This window comes from Zalophus californianus, chromosome 6, assembly GCF_009762305.2.
Source record: "Zalophus californianus isolate mZalCal1 chromosome 6, mZalCal1.pri.v2, whole genome shotgun sequence".
Classification (NCBI taxonomy): domain Eukaryota; kingdom Metazoa; phylum Chordata; class Mammalia; order Carnivora; family Otariidae; genus Zalophus; species Zalophus californianus.
In genome coordinates this window covers 128,811,077-128,836,369 of record NC_045600.1, presented here as the reverse complement: position 1 = coordinate 128,836,369, position 25,293 = coordinate 128,811,077, and the positions used below count along the sequence as shown (strand labels likewise).

The 25,293-nt window shown below is 47.1% G+C and overlaps 1 protein-coding gene across 1 annotated transcript in view; it reads left to right on the top strand.

The window, feature by feature from the left end:
- The first annotated feature begins 18,996 nt into the window (after positions 1-18,996).
- The window catches only part of SYNM (synemin), a 28,481-nt gene continuing 22,184 nt past the window's right edge, over positions 18,997-25,293 (top strand). Inside the window, 2 exon segments of the mRNA XM_027568827.2 lie at positions 18,997-19,619; positions 19,621-19,905. Of these exon segments, the coding sequence (XP_027424628.2) occupies positions 19,095-19,619; positions 19,621-19,905 (810 nt within the window). The 5' untranslated portion in view covers positions 18,997-19,094.

The following is a 25,293-nucleotide window of genomic DNA, read 5'->3' as shown; positions in this document are numbered from 1 at the left end:
ATGTGAAAGGTAAAAACAACAAAGCATGTAAAAGATAATATAGGAGAACACCTTCATGATCTTGGGATAGGCAAAGATCTCTTATACAAGGCACAAAAACATGAAACCTGAAGTAAATGATTGATAAATTGACCTATATTAAGAACCTCTGTTCACCAAAGGATACCATTAGTTGATTCAACATAAGAAGATCCATCAATGTAATACATCATATTAGAATAAAATAGAATAGAATACAAAATAAAAAATATGATCATCTCAATAGATAAAGAAAAAGCATTTAACAAAATCCAACACTGCTTCATGATAAAAACACTCAACAAACCAGGAATAGAAGGTAATTCTTCTATTTGATAAAGGGCATCTATGAAAACCCCATAACTAATACTGTACTTAAGGTAGAAAGGCCGAATGGTGAAATGGTGAAATACCTAACATTCTCCTAAGATCAAGAACAAGGCAGGGATGTCTACTCCCACCCCTTCTATTCAACATTCTTCTAGAGGTTCTAGTCAGGAAATTAGGCAAGAAAGTAAAATAAAAGACATCCAGATTGGAAATGAAGAAGTAAAACTATCTCCTTTTGCAGATGATATGATCTTATATATAGAAAATTTTAAGTAATCCATATTAAAGAAGTCTACTAGAGATAATAAATGAGCTCAGCAAGGTTGCAGGATATAAGATCAATATACAAACCTCAGTTGAATTTCTACACATTAGCAATTTCTATGTACTAGTAACAACTATCTGGAAATAAAATCAAGAAAACGATTCCATTTACAATAGCATCACAGGAAATAACATACTTAGGAATAAATTTAACAAAAAAGGTGCAAGATTTACATACTGAAAACTACAAAATGCTGTTGAAAAAAATTAAAGAAGACCTAAATAAATGGAAAGACATCCCACGTTCATGGATTGGAACACTCAATATGTTAAGATGGCAATACCCCTCAAAGTGTTCAACAAATTCAACATAATCCCTATCAAAATCTCAGCCTCTTTTTCTGCAGAAATTGGCAAGCTGATCCTAAAATTGATACAGAAATGCAAGGGACCCAGAATAGCCTTAACAATCTTGTAAAAATCATGTACACTTTCTAATTTCAAAACTTACTATATAGTGATAGCAATGAAGACATTGTGGTAATGGCATAAGGATAGCCATATAGATCAATGGAATAGAATTAAAAGTAAAAAAAATAAACTCTTACATTTATGGTCAGGTAATTCTGACAAGGTTGCCAAGGCAATTCAGTAAGAGAAAGGGTAGTCTTTTCAACAAATAGTGTTGGGACAACTGAATATCTACATTCAGAGAAATGAAATCAGACACCTACCTCACACCATACCCAAAATTCACTCCAAATGGATTGTAGACCAAAGCTAAAAGTCAAAACTATAAAACCCTTAGAAGAAAACATAAGTGCAAATCTGTACAACCCTCAATTAGGCAATGGTTTCTTAGCTATAACACCAAAACCACAAGCAACCAAAGAAAACAATACATAAATTAGACTTCATCAAAATTAAAAATCTTGTGCTTCAGAGGACACTATCAAGAGAGTGAGAAGACAACCTACAGAATGGGAGAAAATATTTGCAAATCATATATGTGATAAGGGACTTACATCCAGAATATAAATAACTCTTATTACTCAATGATAAAAACAACAACAACAACCCAATTAAAAAATGGGCAGAGGATTTGAGTAAACATTTCACCAAAGAAGCTATACGAAAGGCCAGAAGGTACATGAAAAGATGCTAAACATCATTTGTCATTAGGAAAATGCAAATCAAAACCACTTCACATCCTCTAGGAGGGCATAACTAAAAAGATCAGCAATAAGCAAGTGTTGGCAAGAATGTGGGGAAATGGGAACTCTCATATCTTACTAGTGGGAATATAAAATGGTGAGACTGTTTTTGAGGAGGTTGGCCATTCCTCAAAAAGTTAAACATAGAGTTACCATATAACCCAGAAATTCCACTCCTAGTTTTAAATCCAAGAGAATTGAAAACATATGTTCCCAGAAAAACTTGTACACAAATGTTCATAGAAGCATTATTCATAATAACTAAATAGTGGAAAGAACCAAAATGTCCATCAAATGATGAATTGATGAACAAAATCTGTTTTATTTATACAACGGAGTAGTACGTAACCATAGAAAGAGATGAAGCGCTGGTAAATGCTACAAGATGGATGAACCTTGAAAACATTTTGTTAAGTGATAGAAGCCATACACAAAAGAAGCATATTGTATGAGTCTCTTTATAATGAAGTGTTCAGAATAGGCAAATCTGCAAAAATAAAAAATAGATTAGTGGTTGCCAAGAGGGAATAAGAAGTGACATCAAATGGGAATGGGGTTCATTTTGGGTTGATAAAAATGTTCTGGGATTAGATACTAACGATGAAGGCACAAGCTTGCCCTGAAATGTACACTTTAAGTGGGTGTATTTTATGGTATGTGAATTATATCTCAATTTTATTTTTTAAAGATTTTATTTATTTATTTGAGAGAGAGAGTGAGAGAGTGCAAAAGCAGGGCGAGGGGCAGAGGGAGAAGCAGATTCCCGGCTGAGCAGGGAGCCCGATGTGGGGCTTGATCCTGGGACTCCAGGATCATGACCCGAGCCGAAGGCAGACCCTCAACTGACTGAGCCACCCAGGTGCCCATTTATATCTCAATTTTAAAGAGACACCATTAGGAGGAGAGAAGCAAGACCCAGAGTAGGAGAAAATATTTGCAACACATATAACCAGAGAAGTATAATCATAGATAGAATACAGAGGACTTATATCCAGAAAATGTAAAAAAGAAAACAAAAGAAATCAATGAGCAAAACACACAACCCTACAGAAAAAAATGGACCAAAGATGGTAACAGACATGTCAGAAAAGAGTAGCCAATAAATATATGACAAAAGTGTTCAACCTCACTAGCAATCACAATGTAAAACTCTAACCGTAAAACAACAGCCAGTCCAAAACCTAAACCCCTACTCATACATCTATTATAATGACTACAGTTGAAAATACTGAAAAACTCCTGGGACATTACTTTTTGTATCCACCCCCGCCCCAAACCCACAGGGAACCACAGCCCTGACTTCTAATCCCATAGCTTAGTTTTGTTTGTTTTTGAATTGCATATTTGTTTCAGTATGGCTTCTTTGGCCCAACATTATGTTTGTGAAATTAACCCATGCTGCTGCATGCAGCAACAGATCATTCATTTGGTTGCTGTGTTGTATTACCGTGTATGAATAGATTGCAATTTGCTTACTTATTATTTCTGTTGCTGAGCATTTGGGTTGTTTCCAGTTCTTGGTTGTTACAAATTAACACTGCTATGTGGAATGAAAGAAGTCAGATAGGTAAGAATGTATGGTCTATGATTCCATTATACTGGCTACACCAGTCTATGGTTTTAAAAGGGGGAGAGGGTGGTGCCTGGGAGGGGAGATGAGGGAGGCTTCTGGGTGCCGGCTCTCTTCTATTTCTTTCTTTCTTTTTCTTTTTCTTTTTTTTTTTAAAGATTTTATTTGGGGACATCTCGGTGGCTCAATTGGTTAAGCATCTGCCTATCCACGCTGGGTGTGGAGCCTGCTTAAGGTTCTCTCTCTCCCTCTGCCCCTCCCCTCCCACTCTCTCTGAAAAAAATAAATAAATAAAAATAAAACCTACTTCACAAACACAAAACTCACTTAGGATCCAACTGAGCAATATATTTCTTTGGCTACCCGTAAGCTCCTAAAGCCACTTTATGAAGATGGGCTAGCTGGAGCTACTCCAGACAGAAGCCGGCCCTAGGGGTATTTGTCTTGGGTATTTATAAGCTTGAGTTCTCCTGCTAGGCTGACATGCCTTTTGGTTTTAGTTCCTGGGTATCCTATGTTTCCTTGATTCATCAGCTATATATAGTACTTCCTTGGATCTTCACCCCATCCTCAAAGTTGGTGGTGGTGGCTTTTCCATCCAGATGAACATAGGGGAAAGGAAGGAAAGATAAAATAAGATGAAATCAGAGAGGGAAACAAACTGTAAGAGACTCTTAATTATAAGGAACAAACAGGGTTGCTGGAGGAAAGGAGGTGGTTGGGGGCTGGGGTAACTGGGTGATGGGCATTAAAGAGGGCACATGATGCAATGAGCACTGGGTGTTACACACAAATGATGAATCACTAAACTCTACCTCTGATACTAATAATACGCTATATGTTAATTAATTGATTTTTAATTAAAAAATTATTCATTCATTAATTGCCCCCAATTCCATCATATGACATAAATAAAGATATTTGTTCCAGTATAAATTGTTAGATAAATCAAAATGAAAATCTATATGCCAATATTATTGTAACAGGCCTTGAACCACCACACCAGTGGAACATATGAGAAAAGCTAATGACTCTACACATGGATTTTTCTCTGTCCACATCTCCACTTGGTTTTCTGATAACCACAGTGTTAGTTAAACACTATGTATTTTCATTTATTAGAATTTTTTTTGAAGCAGTGAGCTGGAAAACTGACACATGCACTGATTCGTATCACTTTGCCATATAAGGTTCTTTCTAAATTCAATGCCTTTCAGAAGAGGAGACAATGGCTTGGAAATTGATATTTACTTGATATTTAATAATATCTATTAAATTGATATTTCATAATACAACGAAGTCTCACTTGTCTCTAGTGGGGGTGTACATAGTTTTTATTATCTTACAATATTTTTAATCCCCAAATGGCTTTCAGTTCCTTGAAGCCACCCTACATCCCTCCCTGCCTGTTCATCTTCCACACTTCTGTCCGTAGTGATCCCTGACCACTTGTCGGCTCACTCCCTTCCACCCGACTCCCATCATGGCACCGAGAAGATGACACCCACTGCATCCTGTCAGGCTGACAGTGCCTACCTCAGACACTGGAAGCCATCTTGGACTGCCTTGTGTCCAATGGCCAAATATCTGGAATGAACAGACCCAAAGCTTAGCAATACTACCTCTCTTGCCCTTCTCGTCCAAGGTCTTTCTGGTCTAGATTCACTGTGACAGTTAGAAATTTCCTCTGGAATCTTGTCACTTTCCCCAACCAGTCTCCTGTCCTTCAGGATGCCCCAACTTCCCTGGGGTTCCTCTGCCAAAATCAGGGCACAGAAGCCCTGACTTGGAAACCACCCCTCTATTCCTGGCATCCTCAGCGACTCTTCTATCCACTAAGTGTGGGGACTCTTTTCTAGTCTGGGGGCCAAGGTCAGAGAACAAAAGGCACATTCTTTCTCAGGTGGAGTTCTCCCGGATCTGCTGCCTATGCCACGGCCCCTTCTATAACCCCCACGACCCACGGAAAAGCCAAGGCTGATGCCTGAATCTTTAATTTTCCTTTCTTCCTGCTGAGTCATCCCTTCCCTGAGCACTAGGGAAAGGGTTTGGCTGTTACTTCAAATGTTCTCCCCTCTCACCCCCAGGATCAGCCATGAGTCTGTCATGCTTCATGCGCAGTTAAATCCCAGATAAAGATCTAATCTCCACCTGACCCTATAATCATGTCTGTTCAAGCACCCTAACATCACCATGTTAGGTGGTGTCTTGCTTTTACAAAGTTCAACATAACTTATTTCTGGGTTTATGTGTTATCTTGGGTTATCTTTGTGTCATAACCCTCCACCAATTCAGCAGGTGAATTTTGCATCTGTTGCTCTTCACCGAGATCCCTGTGGGGACCCCAAGGGGGTCCCAGTGAAGAAACATACCTCGGACCCAAGACTTCTCCTGGAACTTGTTACCCCATGACACACTGAACCTGCTGCTAAAAACTCTGTGGCTTGGTTTCATTCCTGCAAAGTATCAGTGACATTTGCTTTCTTTCTTCGTGACAGTCAAGTTGCAAGAGTAAGGGAGATACGTGCTTCCATCACCAGTAAAACAACAGTTAAGATACCTTCACAACTATTACACATCTATCCTGAGACTCAGTTTCAGAAAAAAAATAATCCTCAAATGCTGTACAAATATAAAGAGGGAAAAACTGCTCTTTAATATACTAGAAAATGCCTACGTTTCCGTAGCTTCCTAAATTCCATTCCCTAGTATTTCCATTTTGACTGGATTTTTCTGCTCTTCATTCCACAAGCGTATCTTTATTCCATGAACAAAGGAAGCACTCATATAGGGCAGCAAAACTGTGTTCAGCCTTGGGTGGTCTAAGACTTTGAAAGACATCTCTTGGGAGGAGCAAGGGCTTTGCCTCAGTGGTTTTGGGGAAGTAAATTTGCTTGAATCCATAGGAGCACCCTTTGGACTTGAGTGGCCCCTGCAAGACTTGACCAGCAGGTTGGGCATGGAGTCAGCTCCTCCCTCAACCCTCTGTCCTCACACCTCTTATTTTTTGCCCAGCCTCCTCCTTCATTTGGTAGCAATACCGGGACCTGATGAGGTTTCTCTCACTGTCAGTATTACTTACCGGAGAAAATACTGCAATAACAGCTGTCCAAAGAAGCAGATACTCTCAGAGGCATACACTTTCAATCTCCCAGACTCATCTCCCACCCATCCATGCCTCTTTTCCTAATTTCCTTATCACATTTACTTCCGTCCTTTCAATAACTCAGGAGTACGCGAGTGAGTCAATTAGACCTCTCGATGTGCTTTACCAGTTTCAGACATTCTCGGCCTCTTAGCCCCTTTTTACACTCCCCCCAGACTCATTACCTCCCTTGTTTTCCACTCAGATTCCTGAGGCCTTCAGCTGTTTGTTTTTCATGTGGGGCGCCACCAGGGCTCCTGCCCACAGCCAGCGGAGACGCACACCTTTATTAACCATGCTCTTAATTTCCTTCCCATCCCCCTGTGTAACATGGGACCGTGGTCTCATTTTAGACAGAAAATCACTTCTTGTCACTTATTTTTTTTCTTGTTGATTTTTTAAAATTGAAGTATAGTTGACATACAATGTGATATATTAGTTCTCAGTGTCCAACACGTGATCTGACAATTCTATACATTATACAATGCTCAGTGTAATTACCATTTGTCCCCATACAACGTTATCACACTATTATTGACTGTATTCCCCATGCTGTACTTTTCATCCCTATGACTTATTTATTTTACAACTGGAAGTTTGTACCTCCTAATCCCCTTTACCAATTTTGCTCATCCCTCCACCTCCATCCCCTCTGGCAACCACCAGTTTGTTCTCTGTATTCATGAGTCTGCTTCTGTCTTTTTGTCTGTTTATTTGTTCTTTTAGATTCCACATATAAGTGAAATCATATGGTATTTGTTTTTCCTAGTCTGACTTATCACTTCTTGTAACTTCAAAAGAGTTTCCTTTTTCTTTTTTAAAGATTTGATTTTATTTATTTTTTAAAGTAGACTCCATGCCCAGCATGGAACCCAAAGCAGGGCCTGAACTCATGACCCTGAGATCAAGAGCTGAGCTGAGATCAAGAGTCGGATGCTTCACCGACTGAGCCACCCAGGTTCCCCTAGATTTTATTTTTTAAAGTAACATCTGCACCCAACATAGGGCTCGAACTTACACCCCCAAGATCAAGAGTCACATGCTCTACTGACTGAGCCAGCCAGGCACCCCTCAAAAGTCTTTTCTTAATCCAGGCTGACATGGTAGCCCCATTGCCAGGCTGTCCCCTCCAGCCTCCAGCTATTTTTCTGGAGGTGACTCAGCATGCTTCTCACTGCTGCCCTGCCTTACATCCCTTTAGGATTTCACTGGGCTTCTGGCCACCTGGGTAGACGTGCACGAGTGCTACCCCTGCTCAAGACAAGTTTCTCGAGATGAACCTGGAGACAAAAAGGTGACCTTGTACCGCGTTTTTATTCACCACTGAAGAAATGCAAATGTTGCAAAAATGAAAAACATCTGCATTATTCCAATCACCTAATTTATCTGTATTTCCACCCTCATCTGTGAAATAAAGGATTCAGTGAAGCAAAATCAACATAGCTTTGGGAACTTTTACAAACACAGATAAAATAAACATTGTTACTTAAAAATATATTTTGACATATTTTGTATTCTCTCTTTATGGATTCTAGCTGGGGTGGGAGGGGAGAGATTGACAATTGTTATAAATCAGGCTTTCCCTGAATGCAATCACTGTTATTTCAAGATAGGGACTTTTTAGGCTAATAGGATTTTAGAGCCTGAAACAGTTCATATTAGTTACCTATTGCTGCGTAACAGATGATCTCAAATCAACAAATATTTATTATCTCACAATTTCTGAGGTTCAGGAGTCCAGGCTTGTAAGCAGGCTTGTTCTGGCTTGGGTTCTTTCAAGTGGTTGCCGTCAAGCTGTGGGCCAGGCTGCCGTCATCTTAAAGATTGACTGGGGCTGGCGAATCCATTTCTGAGCTCACTCCCATGCTGTTGGCAGCCCTTCATTCCTTGAAGGCTGTTGGCTCGAGGTTTCGGTTCCTCACAGCAGGCCTCTCCAAAGGCTGCTCATGACATGGCATTTGACCTTGCCCAGAGTAGGTAATGCAAAGGAAAGAGTGACAAAGAATAACCCAAACTTAAGGGTCATTTTTCTTTTTTATTAAAAACATAGTACGTTTATTTAAACTGTTACTTTTCATAATTCACCGAATCTTATCACAGGTCAATATCTTCATTCTATTACTGAATACATTCATTAGTGTTACATAAAACCTCACATAAAATTAAGTAAGAATTAAAAGTACAGTAAGAACATAGTCATGATCTGTGTGAGAGGATTCACCATTATGCCACCCTAGACCCTGATGGGATTACTTTTTCTGTTTCATGGGCCTCTCAACCTTAAACTCCCTTTTGTTTTAAAGAAAATGAAGCAGCTCCTCTGAGCTCTATCCCACCGAGTGTCCAGCCACTGCAGTATCGGTTCATGTTGACCCAGTGGTACCTGTCCACCCGCGGGATGGCGGCAGGCCTCGGACCCTTGGGATTTTTATGCAGTGCCTGATAAGTGTTCCCTAGGAGGCCCACGTGGCCATCTGCCATATTCTTTTTGCGGGAGACATGGAACCAAGATTGAAAGGGCTGTTTCAAGTTTTCAGCTTTAGGAATGATCTGAGGTTCGTTGTTACAACCCTCTTCGTCAGAGGAAATGCCGGAGGAGTGGTCCAAAGTGGCTCTATTAACAGTGCGGCTGATCCGTCGGGAAAGCGCCCATCCCTCCCACCTGCCTCCCACTCTCCCGGCAGAGTCAGGGGGTGAATAACAGAAAGGAGGACCGTTGGGAGCCGCCATGGCGGCTGGATACCACAGGACCTTAGAGATAACATAGTCCAGCTCCCTCAGTTACAGCCAAGGAAGCTGTGGCCCAGAGACGCCAAGTGAATTGGCCAAGACCATACCATTGGTCAATACCCAAACCAGGACTTGAACCTGGAGTTTCCATACTTTAGGACACTTCAATTTAGCAACTACTTATTTTACTTATTTGGTGATTATCAAAAGCGAGGACTGGACAAGGCAGCGTGGAGAATCCAGGGGGAAGTATATACTCAGGATGCCTGCCCCCGAGGTCATAGGAGTGGGGAGGAGCAGAACACACTAAACGGGATTACCTGGGAGATCAGAGAACGTTTCCCCCAAGTCACAACTGAAGATCCTCGAGTTCAAAGGAAGACCTGTAGTCACAGGCACCATCAGCAAAGGCTTTGTGGATATGGTGACATTTGAGTCGGGCCTGAAAGTAAGGGTGGATTTAGGCCAATGGGGACAAATGGCGGGGGGGGCTGGGCTGAGAGTCCATGCTTTGACCCTGATGTCTCCAAACCTAAATGCATGAGGTTCAAACACAGCGGTATTAGTCACAGGCCCAAGCTCTGAATCACTTTCTTGGTTACTGATGACTAAAATTTGGGGCTGTCCCCTCTCTTCTCTGGGAGTGCCACTTGCCTTAGCTGCCACTGCTATTTTTACAGTGGAGCCCATACTCTGTGATCAAGAAATTAAAGCAGTTACCTGACCATACCTATGTCATCAGACAGACCCCCAAATCCAGTGGAGAAAATTTTAAATACAGTTGCTGAGTCAGTGTCTGTTCATTTCAGAGAATCCTCTTTCCCACTGATTTACCTGCCTGTGAGCTGGTCTTTGAGATTTACCTCTGAGCAGGTGGGAAGAGGTTAGAAAGTATGGCCTGGGGTTGGGGTCTGCATTTCCCTGAAAGAACCTAGGAACCTTCAGAAAGGTGGGGGCAGAGGGATGACTAGTGGAGGTCCATTACAGAACGTTTTATACCTGACCCATTAGCCATCACATGTAGAAACACCAGAGGTGTTAACAACTGCCAGGTCAATGTTATGGATTAAAATTATAGATGGCATCCTTTCAGACGAGGAGTTTTGAAGTTATTGTTAACGTCCCATCAGTGAGTCCTAATATTAAATTTGTAGATCCAAACCAGCATCTAAGAAGGATGAAAGTACTGGAGGGATAAGTAAGGTTTTGTAGAACTTTTGTCTCACTTACTTGCAGTGTAACTGTGTTCAATGTAAACTGTATTTCCTTTCCATTGCGGTCATCAACAAAGCAGTTTGAAGGCCACTAATGGAGAACTATTTTACTCACCATGAGAGGGGAGAGAGGCAGCCAGCTCCAGCAGATCGTGTTGGATTCTCTGCTAAAATCCAACAGAGTCCACTATTGGAAACACACCATAATGAAAAGGGACATGATTTTAGGCAGATGTGGATGCAAACATGGAAAACTTTACCAATTATGTGTTTATCTAAAAATATTTTAGAAACATATAACTGACATTTCAAATGGGTGATATTGCTCCATATAAATGCCTTTTTAAAAAAAAAATCAACTTTATTTAGGTGTACTTAATATACAATAAGACCCATTCATGAGTCTCATCAATTTAAATTCAAGGAATTTTCACAAGTGTATGCAGTGGTGTTACCACCACCAAAGTCAAGGTATGGAATAGTTCTGCTACCCCTGAGAAGTTCTCTTATTGTCTTGTTTTCAGTCAAAACCCTTCTAGCACCTCCACTTCTGGGGTGCAGCAAGGAAACCAAAATATCTAGAGTAGAAGCACAAGGGAGAGCAGATCAATATGTATTAGGGAATCTATGTCTTGTAGGGCCTTGGAGGTCATAGGCGGTCAAGCCAAAGATTTGGGCTTTAGTCTAAGTGCAATGGGGAGGTGTGGGAGGGTTTTGAGCAGAGGAGTAATCTGACTTAGGTTTTAAAGAGAATACAGAAAAACTACATGTACACTAGGGTTGAACAAATAAGTTAATATACTGTAGATAATGAGAGCTAGGCTTCTCACTGTCAGAGAAGGAAATTACAAATAAGCAAAGGGGGAAAGAAGGCTATAATGAACCTTGTAGGTTGGGCATCAGTATGGACTCATGTTTGTGGATAGCAAGCTAGCCAGATGATAGAAAAATATAGATATATGTGTACACATGGGTTGTGTGTGTGTGTGTATTTTGCCATTTTAACAATATTAAGTCTTCCAATCCATCCATAAACATGGGATGTCTTTCCACTTACTTAGGTCTTCTTTAACTTATTTCGATAATGTTTTGTAATTTCCAGGGTTCAAATTTTGCACTTCTTTTGTTAACTTTATCCCTATGTGGGTTTTTTTGGGGGGAGGGGTTGGGGTGTGTGTGTGTGTGTGTGTGTGTGTGTATGTGTATGTTTTGTTTTTGGTGCCATCGCAAACGGAATTGTTTTCTTAACTTCATTTTTGGATTGTTCCCTGTTGTGGGTAAGAGTATTAATAGCTCCTGACATGCTGTCATGGTGCAATGGCTAAGACCTTGATGAATCGAAACAGGTTACAGGCAAAAGGGGAGGCACTAGCTGGTGTTATATTGTGGGCTTCTGCGAGGGTTGGAGGAAATGTTAACTAGAAGGACTGTGGGATCCAGTGATTTGCTAAGTGCCACTAAGTCAGTGAGAGAGGAAAAATCCATCCCAGACCTATTGCTCAGTGATTTAAAGCCAAATGTGAGAGTCAGAGCACCTATTCACTTGTTCTGCAGGCTGGAGGCGGACTGAAGAGAAGACAAAACACAAGAGGTACACATAGAGGAGGCAATACTTCTGAGAAGCTTGGGTTCTCATTCCGGGCAAGTCTCCTATGTTGAAGTCAGGGCCCTGATGGGGAAGGAGTGGGACTCAGAGATTTGGGCCGGGGGTACCTGGGCACTGCAGGTAAGCACCTTGGGCCTCCCGATTCCCCTGCACCCATGAAGTGACCCACTCCCACTGCTGGAATATAAAGCCTCCTCCTGTCTCCTATGAAAAGGTGATACAGAGGCCACACATGAGGCAGCTGCCTTCCAGGACAATGCTTGCCCTTTGGGGTGACCACCACCTCCCTCCTGGCCCCCAGACCTATATCTAGGGAGAAACATCAGTATACCTGATAGGGGAGGTGCTGGGCCTTCGTAGGAAGGGAAGGATCTCCACCCCAGAGCTGCTATAGTCCCCGGCTGCCAGGAGGGATGAGCTGGGGGCTGGGTCAGTACCAGCTAGAAAGCTGGGTCAGGGGGAATCTATTGAGGTGGGGGAAACCTCTTGTCACAGGGGCCCTGGGTGACTGTGCCAGCATGCTGCTGGGCTGATCCACATTAAATGAAATAGAGATGGCAGGAGGATGGAGGCAAACTGGAGAAAGGAAACAAAAGATAGCAGAAGTGGGCATAAGACCAGAAACGCACCCACGTTCCATGGAGGCTGCATGGACACTCTATCTACCAAAGTGGAAAGGCACACACGGGTGACGGGCAACGCATCGTTGAGAAACTCCTTGGTGGCCGTCTCCTGCAGACAAACGGAAGGAGAGGATATAGAGCTGGCTTCTCCGGTGGGGACGATAATGCAGCGGCAGTGTTCAAACTTCAACATGCATTAAAATCAACTGGAGGGCTTGTCAAAATACAGAGAATTTGTCAGTAGGTCTGGGTTTGGGGCTGGAGAATGTACATTTCTAAAATGTTCCTAGGTGATGCTGCTGGTGCTAATCCAGGAACCACTGACACACTGTGAACACAAGCCTAGTGGAGGGCCGGTGGTAGCCTTTTAAGTACCAGAAGCAAGATGAGTACAATTACCACAATGAGCTACAACTTTGGAATGGCAATCTGGGGTAGGGGAGATGACCTAAGGGATCTCCAGAGATGATTCATAGAACATGGTGTTCCTAACGGAAAGAGAAATGGGACTGCTGACAAAAACATCACTAATAAATACATAATCAAAACCACCCCTACGCTAAGTCATCACCCAATTTTCTAATGGTAAGTCATGGCCCGATATCCAGTCCTGAGTCAGTTCTCAGACGGAGAACACATCCGGCGAAGGCAGGACCTGGCAAACTCCATGGCAAATAAATACAGTTGTGTTCTCCAGGGTCATCCTGGAGAAAGGGGAATACCACTTCTTTCCAAAGTGGTTGCGTACCCACAGCCAGCTCCAAATTACCACGGATATTCAGGGACCCCAAGCACCCTTATGGCTCTCTTGTTAGAGTAGGGACCTCTGGGAGGAACCTAAGACACAACAGGCTCAAGAGAACAATCTGAGATGCAGTTATACATTTGAGGGTCACTGGCACGTGGTTGGAGTTTAAAGTCACAAGATAGGATTGGAGCATCAAGATGGAGACCAAGTCTTGCTGAGTGACGGGTGGCTGCCACCAAGGAGAGAAAGCACACACCTACAGGGGACACTGGGGAAAGACAGCATTCTTCTCCAAGCCTCTGCACTCCCCACACTGTGAGTCCATGAGCAAAGGGGCTGTGCTTCCCTCTGCTCTCTGTCCCCAGGGCCCAGCCCAGTCTCCAGCACAGAAAAGGGACTTAATAAACTAGCTTTTGCATGATCTGATCATGGCCACCACTAACGAACTCCATGGAAAATGTGTCGGTAAGGGCAATAATAGCAAACATGCTGTTCCTCTTTGATAGCAGATTCTTCTTTTTTTAGTTCTTAGGATGAAATGGGAGTCTTGTTTCTCTTAGGAAGATCAACCAGGGGAGGTCTCTTTGCCATTTGGAGCCCTTCCCAAGTTCATTTGTAATGTATATGACATGACGTCCCAAACTAAGAGAGGGAGGTTATGCAGGTTAAGTTACTGTGCATTTTTTTCATATGACAAATGCTATTTTTGTACCTTTTAAAAAGGCAGCCTATACGTATCCCCAATAAACACTTGCTGTGCTCTTATGAAACAGTGATAAACAAATGATCCGCCCTCTTGAAATAGCCAGAGAGCCGTGACAGAGTGGGGAACACTCTGGGCTCCAAGCAAGAGTGGCTGGATGCAAATCGTTTTTTGAATGAAGTGGGGCATAAAGATGGCCGAGTCCTGAAAGCCTTTATAGTCTCTTACTTAGTCTCTGTAGCGAACCTGTGAGGGAAGAGTTATCCTCACCTTACAAATGAAGAAATGGAGTCTGGGAAGTTCAAAGACTAGTCCACGCCTGCTCTCCTGGCCCCTAGCCCCATTCAGCTGTGGACTCTGTTGTGCTGTCTGTCCCCTGCATTGGCCGCCTGGGTCCTGGGCATCTCTTCCTGGCCTTCCTGAGACATACCCCTGGCTATGAACTTCTGTGTCATTCCTGGGCTTCAGGACTTGGCCCAGGAGGATGACCGATATTTTCTGGGTGCTGTGCACCAGGCACCGTGCGACAAGCATCACCCAGTATATACAACAGGCAGTCTAGTGGAATGGGTAGGGGCAGGGAGGGTTCGAATCCTGCTACTTTTTACTCGCAGGGCTTTGAGCTAAGTGGAAGGCTCTGTGGCTTAATTTCCTCATCGTTAAAATAGAGTCGCTAGTACCTACTTCATAGGTTGCTGTTAATCCACGTAAAGCCCTCAGGGATGGGCCTGGCACATGGTAAGGGCTAATGCAAGGACTAGCTCATCCAACCCAAAGGCTCTCCATGTGTTATTCTGTCTTCATTGTGACATGGTGGTGGTGCCCAAAGTCATGCTGGTAGTAAGAGCCAGGACATGAATCAGCTCAGTCTACTCTACACCCCTGTGCCCAGCCCAGCCCCACTGCATTTCCCCCACCCCACATGCTTCATTTGCCACCTAGCCAACCCTGCAGGGTGGCAAGTGTGCCTCCTAGACCAGACTTGGGTGTACAGGGAACAACAACAACAGATCTGTTTTTTGTTTTGTTTTGTTTTGTTTTTTCAATCTGATTTCTATTTAGGGCCCAGATTCCCACCAGGGTGATGAAAACTCAACCTCTATCAGTTCAAAGTTCTATCCTCCTTCCTTGGGGCTGCACTAGAATTATTGAGGACTTATCCAGTGCCAAGGCACTGAGGTTGGGGGCTACCTGGTTCTTGTGTCACCAGTCCGTTCTGGCATCCACCAACTTTCCACTCCATCCCATGGAGCCCTTGGTCTTCATCCACCCAGGCAGAGGCTGGGACAGTGGACTGCCATGGAGGAGGCTGGGACAGTGGGCTGCCATGGACAGTTGAGTGGGTTGTGCACTGCATTAAACATACCTGGCCGATGGGGTGAGCAGAAGTGAATTCCAGCCTGTGCTGTGCTTGCTAAGCTGTGGATGTAAGTGTAGGACCACTTCTACCCTGAGGAAGGGATACGTTTTCTTTGCACCAAAGGACTCTTCACTGGCCGGGCCATGTACCTCTGAGTCTTTCATCCACCTTTTTCTAATTTGTACAAAAGGCATCTTCAAGCTGGTTGTGGCCCTGCTGAAGTCACCCCTTCTCTGTCTGAATGGCTCCCTCAGGTCCTCTGCCACTTCTGGGTGGTGCTCTGGCTCCTGGCCTCACACATGCTGGGTGTGGGCACCTCCAGAAACCTTTCCTGGCCGTGACTGCAGCCCTTCCTCTCAGGCCTGCCACCCCCCCCCCCAAAGGTACACCTGGGGAGTTGGGCACAAGGTCCCGGCTCTTGGAGCTCACGATACAGCTGGAATTTTGCTGTCTCCCTGGGGCTCTGCCCAGAAAGGGGTACAAGGCTCCTCCCTCTAGAAGCTCTCTAGGAACTACTGTGCTTTCCTCTCTCCTCCCTATCCCACCTTAGGGAAACTTTTCTTGTTTCCTGGGAACCCCAACTTCCCTCAGCCTCCTGCTCTGCCATTCCTTAGGATTTCCTCCCCGTTTTGGTCTAGTCAGGCGTCCTCTTCAAGCTCTTAAAACTCGCCCGGAAGACATTTCTGTTTGGTTTTCTGTCTCCCCTCGGGCAATGGATTGAGGGTGGGATGAACTACTTTAGGGACATCCATTAATCCTCCTCCCCGCATTGTTCCACCTTGCTTGGGAGGCCCATGGGCCCCGGGGCACTGTTCCGATCCTCCAAGGAGAGAAAAGGCCTGCTCTTCCCACTTCCCAAGCCCTACGCAAGCCCCACCCCATTTCTAGGGCTCTCCGTGAAATTCTTCTTGGGTGTCCTCTCTGCCTCCCGTCCACAGACTGGAGGAGGGAACCTTTGACAGAAGCGTCCCTGGAGCCCTTTCTAGGCTCGCCATCCTCACGCAGCGCCCCCTGCCGGGAGGTTGAGAAAATTGCCGCTCTCCTTCAAGGCGTGCGGTAAACTATAATTTTATTTTAACAACGGCTGTGTTTAACAACTGGCTCACAAAATTCCTGAAAGCTTAACATTTGGCTCTCACAAGCCGGTAGGAGCTGGCCCCAGCACACCACTGCTAGGTCCCGGTGACTTCCGGTTCCACAATGAGAGGCACGCAGGAGATGGGAGGGCAGGAAGAGAGGTTTAGGCTTTTCTTCACCTGCTCCCTCCTGGGGTGCATTCTGCAGCTCATTCTCCTCTAGGGCCCTCCCTTCCAGAGCTCCAGGCTCCTCCAGGCTCAGCCAACACTTTTCCCTCCGGCCCCCTAGAGTGCTAATGGCTTTTTGACTTCTAGCTCTTGCTAATTCCTGATGCATTGCATCCCATCAACGCCTTTGTAAATAGCCTTCTCATTACATCCCATTAATCATTCCCTTTCCTTTGAGTGTGCCTCTGTTTCCTGGCCAGACCCTGCCCGCTCAAGTTTGCTCCTGTGGTCACAACTTCTAATACTTCTGTTCCCCAATTTAGGGACTGTGTGTCCTCAGGCAAGTTGCTCAACTTCTCTGAGCTACAGTTTTGTGAGAATTAAGTGTGATGCAGCAGGACATTATTTTGAGGAATTAACCAGGGATACTCTTCCTATTCTCTTGCTATTTCCTGGTGCCCTATACCTCTTTCCCCAAACTAGGCCACTGCATCCTATAGCAGTCATTTCTCAAGGACAGGATTTAGAGCAGAAGTAGGGGGAAAGTTTTGACTTTCAAATTCTAAGATCCTGATGGGCATTGGGGCAAGGAAAACCTAATGAGTCAGAGCAAAGCATCGTGCTGGAAGACCCACCAGTCCCTGAGAAGGCCCTCCTATGCTGCCAAGCCAGGAGAGGTGGGCCCACAGAACCGCTGCTAGCCTGGCAGGTTGAAGAATTAAAAATAAATGGCCGCTGAGTCCAGGCAACTGTGCAAGCTTGAGCTTCCTCATAGTCCCCTGGTGTCCCAGTGTGGTCCCGGAAAGATGCTCATTACCGGTGGTACCCCCAGACAGGTCTGGGTGATGACATTGTAGCAGCTGTGTGGTCTGATTAGCAAGGGCCGGGTGTGATGTGCGCCCAAGTGAAAGGGAGAAGGACAAACAGTAACGGGGTCCAGAGTCCCGGCCCCACTCCCGGCCCCTTTCCCTCCTCCCCCAACTTAGCCCTGGCAGAAACGGGGAAGAACTCTCAATGGAAGGATACTCACTTCTACCACCTGCAGAATGGGGTCTGTGATATGAGTCCTCTAGAAAAACGGAGGGCCACTGCTGCTCCATTTGTGGTTGGAGACTCATGCCTGTTGCAAGGCAAGCCCTGAAAGGTGTCTCAAGGGAACTTCTTTGGACCAACTTGCTGACTAACCCACCTTTCCATGCCAACTGCAAAATATCTGCCATCGGTGAGGGACTCTCCAGGCCTCCCCTAAGCATTTCTGTCCCCACCAGTCCAGGGGTCCTCCAACCAAGGGCCAGGTGTGTGTGTTCTCATGCCCCTCAAAGCCACCAGTACCGGTTAATTGTCATTTGTAACTTGAATAGCTGTCATGAAAACTAATGAAACGCAAGCGTGCAAAAGAGCTGTGGTTTCCGTGACAGTTGAGGCACGACGTTGGAAAAAAGACACCCGTCACATGAGGTGTAGCGGTGATAACTGTAAAAGTTCGGGGACATATGAGGTGTCTCGGGAAATTCTGCGCTGGGAGCACTTCACAATCTCTTTTAGTTCTCACTCTGAAAGAAAGAAACTGATATTGGAAAATGCAGACTATGTCCTTTAGGGGTAGTTTGTATAAGGCAGACGTGGAACCCGAGTCAACCCATGTCAAAAGAAAAGTCTTGGCTGTACATTGAAACACTGGCAAATGAATATGTATTTACGTATTAAGTTAAAATATACTATTTAACGTGCATCTGTGTATGTGTATGTATACTAGAGTTATATGTGTATATTATATGTGTATATATAATTTTTTAAAAATAGAACGGCCTCGGATCTTCAGGACCGCGGATGAGAAGTCTCCCGTAAGTGACCAGCTCTATCTCACTTACTGGAGGCTTCTGTTTCTTTCCAGCAGCGCCAGGACACCCGCGTGCTCCCGCTGCGCGTGTCGGGGCAGCAACTGGGACCTGTCCCCGGCATCCCTTCTCCGATCGCTGCCCAACGAGCGAGCCACCCGCCGGGCTGTTATAGCCTTACTGCCGGGGACCGGGACTCCAGGCCGCCCGGGTCCCGGGGCCGGGAGCCCGCGCGGCGCCGCTGTCATTCCAGCAGGGGGCGCCGTCCGGCCGCAGTGGCCGCGCCGGGCAGCGCTCTGATTGGTTGGAGGCCGCGGCCCGCGCCCACTCCCGCCCTCCCCGTCCGCTAAGTGCCGCGGCGCGCCGGCTCCCGCCCCAGTCTGCGGGGCCTCCCGGGCAGCGGCGGGGCCGGAGCGGCTAAGAAGAGGGGATAAGACCAGGGCAGGAGGGAACCGGCCGGCCGGCAGAGCCCCGTACGCCCAGCAAGATGCTGTCCTGGCGGCTGCACACGGGCCCCGAGAAGGCCGAGCTGCAGGAGCTCAACGCCCGGCTCTACGACTACGTGTGCCGGGTGCGGGAGCTGGAGCGCGAAAACCTGCTCCTGGAGGAAGAGCTGCGCGGCCGGCGCGGGCAGGAGGGCCTGTGGGCCGAGGGGCAGGCGCGCTTCGCCGAGGAGGCGCGCGGCTTGCGGCAGCAGCTGGACGAGCTGAGCTGGGCCACGGCGCTGGCCGAGGGCGAGCGCGATGCGCTGCGGCGCGAGCTGTGGGAGCTGCAGCGCCTGGGCAAGGAGGAGCGCGCCGCCCGCGACCGCCTGGACGCCGAGCTGGGCGCACAGCGGCGCGAGCTGCAGGAGGAGCTGGGCGCGCGCGCCGCCCTCGAGGCGCTGCTGGGCCGGCTGCAGGCCGAGCGCCGCGGCCTGGAAGCGGCCCACGAGCGAGACGTGCGGGAGCTGCGCGCGCGCGCCGCCCGCCTGACCATGAGCTACCGCGCCCGCGCCCCCGGCCCCGCCGCGCCCCCCGCCGCGCCTGCGGGAGGTGCACGACAGCTACGCGCTGCTGGTGGCCGAGTCGTGGCGGGAGACGGTGCAGCTGTACGAGGACGAGGTGCGCGAGCTGGAGGAGGCGCTGCGGCGCGGCCAGGAGAGCCGGCGCGAGGCCGAGGAGGAGACGCGGCTCTGCGCGCAGGAGGCGGAGGCGCTGCGGCGCGAGGCGCTCGAGTTGGAGCAGCTGCGCGCGCTGCTGGAGGAAGAGCTGCGGCGGGTGCAGGAGGACTACGGGCTGCAGGCGGAGGAACGGCAGGTCGGTGCGCGGGGACGGCCCCACCCCGGGCCGCGACCTGCGGTGAGGGCGGGGGAGCGGCGGGGCTCCCTGGAGCCGTTGCGTGCGCCCGGGGCGTGGCGCCGCCGACGGGTGGGGCCGGGCCAGAGGGGGGCCCGAAGGGCACCCCCCCCTCCGCGGCGGCTGGGCGCGGAAGGGCCCCCGCCCAGGTCTGCGTCGGGGCCTCGGGGTCCCGGCGTCTCACCAGCCGTGGAAGAGGAGCGCGGTTTGCGGGTTAGGGTGGCAGGTCCCGGCGGAGAGTCCCGTCCCTGTCATCTTGTTAGGTTGTCCGTTTCTTTAGATCTTGGCCAGGAGCGGGTGCATGCTGACAAAAGACCCAGGAGCCAGCCAGCTCTAGGCGCTCTTTCAATTTCCTGTGCTTCGTGGACCGAATACGCATAAAAGTCCAGCAAGAAGCCCCCTCTGACTTCCAGAAGCGACGGCTCGTTCCTTCTCGGCTAGGTCTCGGTGTTGGGAGGTGTCTCGGCAATGTCAAGTCCTGACCGAGACAGCCCCTTGGCTCTAGGGCCGCCCTGGGAAAAACTTAAATAGTTTCCTAAAACGGTTTTTATTTTGCCAGAGTGATTTCCCAGGAGGAGGCAGCCGGTTTGGCTCTCTGGGCCACTGCCTTGTGTCTTCTTGGGAGGGGCAGTCACCCTCATGCAGAAACGAGCTCCACGGGAGATGTTTTTCTCACCGTCTCACAAGCAGACATCGGGTCTCTGGGTAGTGGAAACGTTGTGGAAAGGGGCTGGGTCCCTGTGGCAGGATGTAATATAAACGGGTACTATAAAAGTGCGCGGTAATAGAAACAGTTACTATTTCAGAGAAGCGAAGCCCAAACCTCTGACACTGACAGGGTGACACCTGTGGCCGATTATTGTCCCCGTTCAGTACTAGGCTTGGCCCTGGGCCTGCCTCCTGGAGGCCAGAGTTGAAAAATACCCCCAAATAGTACTCTCCGTGGTTCTCAGGGCGACAGTTTAAAATAACAGCCTCACAGATTCAGAAATATTTTAAGGGGATAATTTGTAGCTTGGAGTTAAAGATTTGTGGTAGAAGGATTGTGTGCTTTTTTTTTTTTTTTTTTTAAACGCAGGGAGTAAAGGGAACACAGTGGCTTTGGCCTTGAGGACTGTGGTGATGTGACAGGTGTCCACAAATAATCAGCAAATATCTATTGACTACTCCTAGGTCCTGAGCACTGCCTTGGGGTTTCAGTATTCAAAGAGCTGAAGTCTAGATGGGAAATCCTATAAAGCACTACCATACGAAATTGTTTGGAATGTGGGTTTTGTTGGGCCTCTGCCTCATAATTTTCAAAATCACCCCCCCCCCCCCCCCCACCAGCCCGGGGTTGTAGGTGGAGCAAGGACAGGGACTGGCTGAAGTGTGTGCTGATTTCCAGCACTTACTCTAGACTCCGGAGTGCTTCCCTCGCCCATGATGAGGGCCAGAGAGGCTAGTTCCACAGGGCCCCATGCTCTGTTGAGCAGAAGTGAAATAGCAGCTTAGTGTAGAAGAGACTTCCGTGGGGCTTTTAACCCAAAACAAGTGCCTGGAACCGCTGCTGCCGCCCCGAGGGCCCGAGCTGTTTCAGAAGGTTCGGAATCTGCTTCTTTGAGGTGTGTCAGGTGGGCCAAATCCTCACCATTCCCTTGTAGTCGGAACTCGCTTGGCTCATTTCGGACCCTGAAGCTCTGGTCACAGGGTTCTTTTTCAGGACCCATTCCCCCCTAACTAAATCTTAGTGCAACCTCAGATATGAACAGATAGAAACAGCATGCTGCTCAGAGACAAAGCCCAAGTCCTGTACAGGCCACTCCCCCCCCCAGTCACCCCGCCCCAGCCACACCTGCCTCCGGGACATGATGCGCTGTTTCCATCTCAAGACCTTTGAAGGCAAGGGATTTTCTGTGTTTTGTTTTGTCCATTGCTTTATCCCCAGCACTCAAGAACCAGGCTCGGCACTCTACGTGCTCAGTAGTGGCCGGATGAATGAATGAACTGAATGTGTGTACCCTGTGAGCTGTTTTTATTACCCCTGTTCTGCAAATGGGGAAACAGAGACACAAATGGGGCAGAGCCAGAATTCAGGCCCAGGCGGGGCGGCCAACTGATCCCCCCTCTAGACACTATAGAAACAGCAGAGGTGCGGGCTTGGGGTGTGCAGTCGCCATCACTGTCCGGCCCTCTGACACAGAGCTGGGAGGCTGCACCTGATGGGGACTAGCGGCGTAGTCCGCCTGGTGATACCTCTCTCATTGGAATTTGCTTCTTTGCCGTAAAAGTAGGGAGCAAGGAATGTTGACGGGACTTGGAATTTTTTTCACTTCCAATTTGTGTAGGTTTCATCACACTGAATGTTCCCTTATCCGTAGCTCGAGTCTTTCCCCAGTTAGTTTTAAAGCCACCAAATTTCAAATTGCATTCCCAAAGATTCAACACCAAACCATGAGCATTTTTTTTTTAAAGGGTAAAAATACCAGGAGTTTTGTTAAAGAGTAAGTATCCGTGATTTAACCCCGAGCCCTTGATTTCTTCAGGTTCTACAGAAGCTCGTTCTGGGGAGACTGAAAATATCATAAAACCGGGTTTAACTGATATACTTTAGTAAATGTTTCATTACTAAGAGTTAGCCTTTATCAAGTGCTTCTCACGTGCCAGGTACCCCAGGAACCAGGCCCTTCACACGTATTCACTCTTAGTCCTCAGCGCGATCTTATGAGGTGGATACTATATTAGCCCCATTTCACAGATGATGAAACTGAGGCACATAGGTCACCTAGTGGGTAAGTAGCTAAGCCAGGGTTCTCCTCAGGTGCCCGTGTCTGAGCAACTAAAAAGGGACCCAACATTTCCTCTCTTCTCTGTTTCATCAAAGAGAAACCTTTAACCAGGATTCTCTCTGCCTTCAGAGAATAATGGTAATTGTGCTTCCTAAGGGCCAGCCCAGAGGGCCCCCATCCATCGGAAGCCCCTAAAATACTTTTTGACCCTCCCAGCTGGGTGTTGTCAGAATAGTTTTCGGGTCAGATGTGTTTCATTTACTTTTTGGGTACCCTGTGGTTTAGTGGGAACTCTCCCCTCCCCCACTCAGTGCCCACTGCCTTCCTGGTTCGGGGCCTCCTCGGCAGCCCAAGATCACCAGATGACGGCCGGGACTCTCTTTCTGGGAAAAGTGGTTCTTCCCCTAAGGCCTATGTGTTAGGCCCCACCCCCCAGACCTGCCAGAGAGGTTTGCTGAACTGACATCCGAGATCCCTTGAAGCCAGAGTAATAGACCCTGTCTCCCAGTTTGCCGGAAGAAGTTTGGACAAAAACTCAAGACACTTTTGGTTGACTCTAGCCTTACCCCTATAAACACTGAGATTTTTGCTTATGAAACTGAGCTCTTAGCCTTTTGAGGCTGACTATAAAAGGCATCCAAGTCCCCAAAATGTGACTGAATGAGAACTTTCTTTTGACTGGAAGGGGGATGGGTTAGCTGCCCCGCCTGGGCCTGAATTCTGGCTCTGCCCCTGTTTGTGTCTCCGTTTCCCCATTTGCAGAACAGGGGTAATAAAAACAGCGCACAGAGTACACACATTCGGTTCATTCATTCATCCGACCACTATTGAGCATGTCATGTGCCGAGACTGGTTCTTGAGTGCTGGGGATAAAGCCGTGGACAAAACAAAACACAGAAAAGCCCTTGCCTTCGAAGGTCTTGAGATGGAAACAGTGCATGGTGCCCCGGAGGCAGGTGTGGCTGGGGCGGGGTGACTGAGGGGGAGAGTGGCCTCTACGGGACTTGGGCTTTGGCTCTGAGCAGCATGGGGAGCCGCTCGGTGACTCAGAGCAGAGGTGAGTGGTGACCCGACTGTATCTAAACGCAGTTTCTCTGGGAGCTCTGTGGGACAAGAGTGGGAGCAGGGAGAACTTTTTAGGGGACCTGTGTACTAATCAAGGCAGGACATGCTGGACGCTTGGGCCAGGGGCAGCAATGAGGGGCTGAGAGGGAGCTCTCCTCTGAGGTTGAAGCCCACCAGGGTCTGCGGATGGATGCAGTGGAAGAGAGGGGGAGAAATCCCAAGTCGACTCCAGTGCTTGTGGCCTCAACCACTGAAAAAAGGGAGTGCTCTTTGCTGAAGGGAGTTGGGAGCAGGAGATTTGGCCGATTTGGGTGGGAGATCAGAGTTCACTCTGAGATGCCTCTTAGATGCCCACCTGGTATTATAAGACATAATTCTGAGTCTGGAGTTGAGAGTATTATCTGGACTAGAGTTAGAAAAACTTAGCATTCCACTAATGCTTGTTATTCCAAATACATTGAGGTTTTGTGTCTCAGTGAGGTTATCACAGTATTTAAATTCCCTCAAGCTCTACCAGGCAGGATTCTGAGTGACTGTGACATTTGCAGGCTCTTCCTGTTTTGGCCGTGGGACTTGCTCAGCAGAGAGCAGCTCCCGTTGGGTGACGAGAAGGAGCTTTCTTTGGATCCACACCCCATCACGCTCTCCCTGGTACAGACCTACGTTGCATCATCACTTGTGATACCATCCAGAAGTTCCCGAAATAGCAACTAAAAAAGGTGACCTCTCTCCCCAGCTTTTATAACATTAGGTGGGACTGCTTTTGCTTGGTTAGAATCAGCATGCCGGGTCTCTTGCTCTAGTACCTCTGGCCCGGCCCACGGTTTGGAAACTTCTGGCAAAGTCAAAGCCGAGTTGAAGCTTGCTTCAACCGGCAGGATCGGTTACAGTCTCTGCGGAGACTGTTAAGAGCCAATAAGTTGTACTTACGTTCCCGCTTCCAAAGGCAAGTAATTTTCCTGTGACAGTTTCAGGAGAGTTGAATCACACGGAAATGTGGTTGGAACTATACTTATTTTAACTGCAACACAATTTGGGTTTTTTTTTCCCCCTCGTATTTTGTGGGGTGCAGACCTATTCTGTGCCCTCTGGGAAGAGAGAGAATCTTTGTGCCTACCTCTGGTTTGGCATGACGGGGAGATCCTGACCTGCTCAGGAGGTTTGTGGATAGAGAATTGAGTGCACGTGATACTTTTTTTTCCTAAGCAGTTTAAAAATAATTGAAGTTCTCTTTAAAGAAAAAATTAGTACAGATTTCCAAGTGTTGATATTCAGGTTGCGTTTCTTGCAGTAGAAAGGAGTAATCTCTGGATGTTTATGGCTTATACTCCAACCTTAGACCTGGCATTATACTCCCTCTAAAATGGATTTTAACACCAAGACTTAACTATAGAATATCTGAATGTCATGGTTAAATTCTGGCAACCCCGTCAACTGAAATCAAGACTGAAATGGTCTGCGTTGGCGAACCTCACTGTCTACAATGCCAGTTTTGGAGGATATTAACATAGATCTA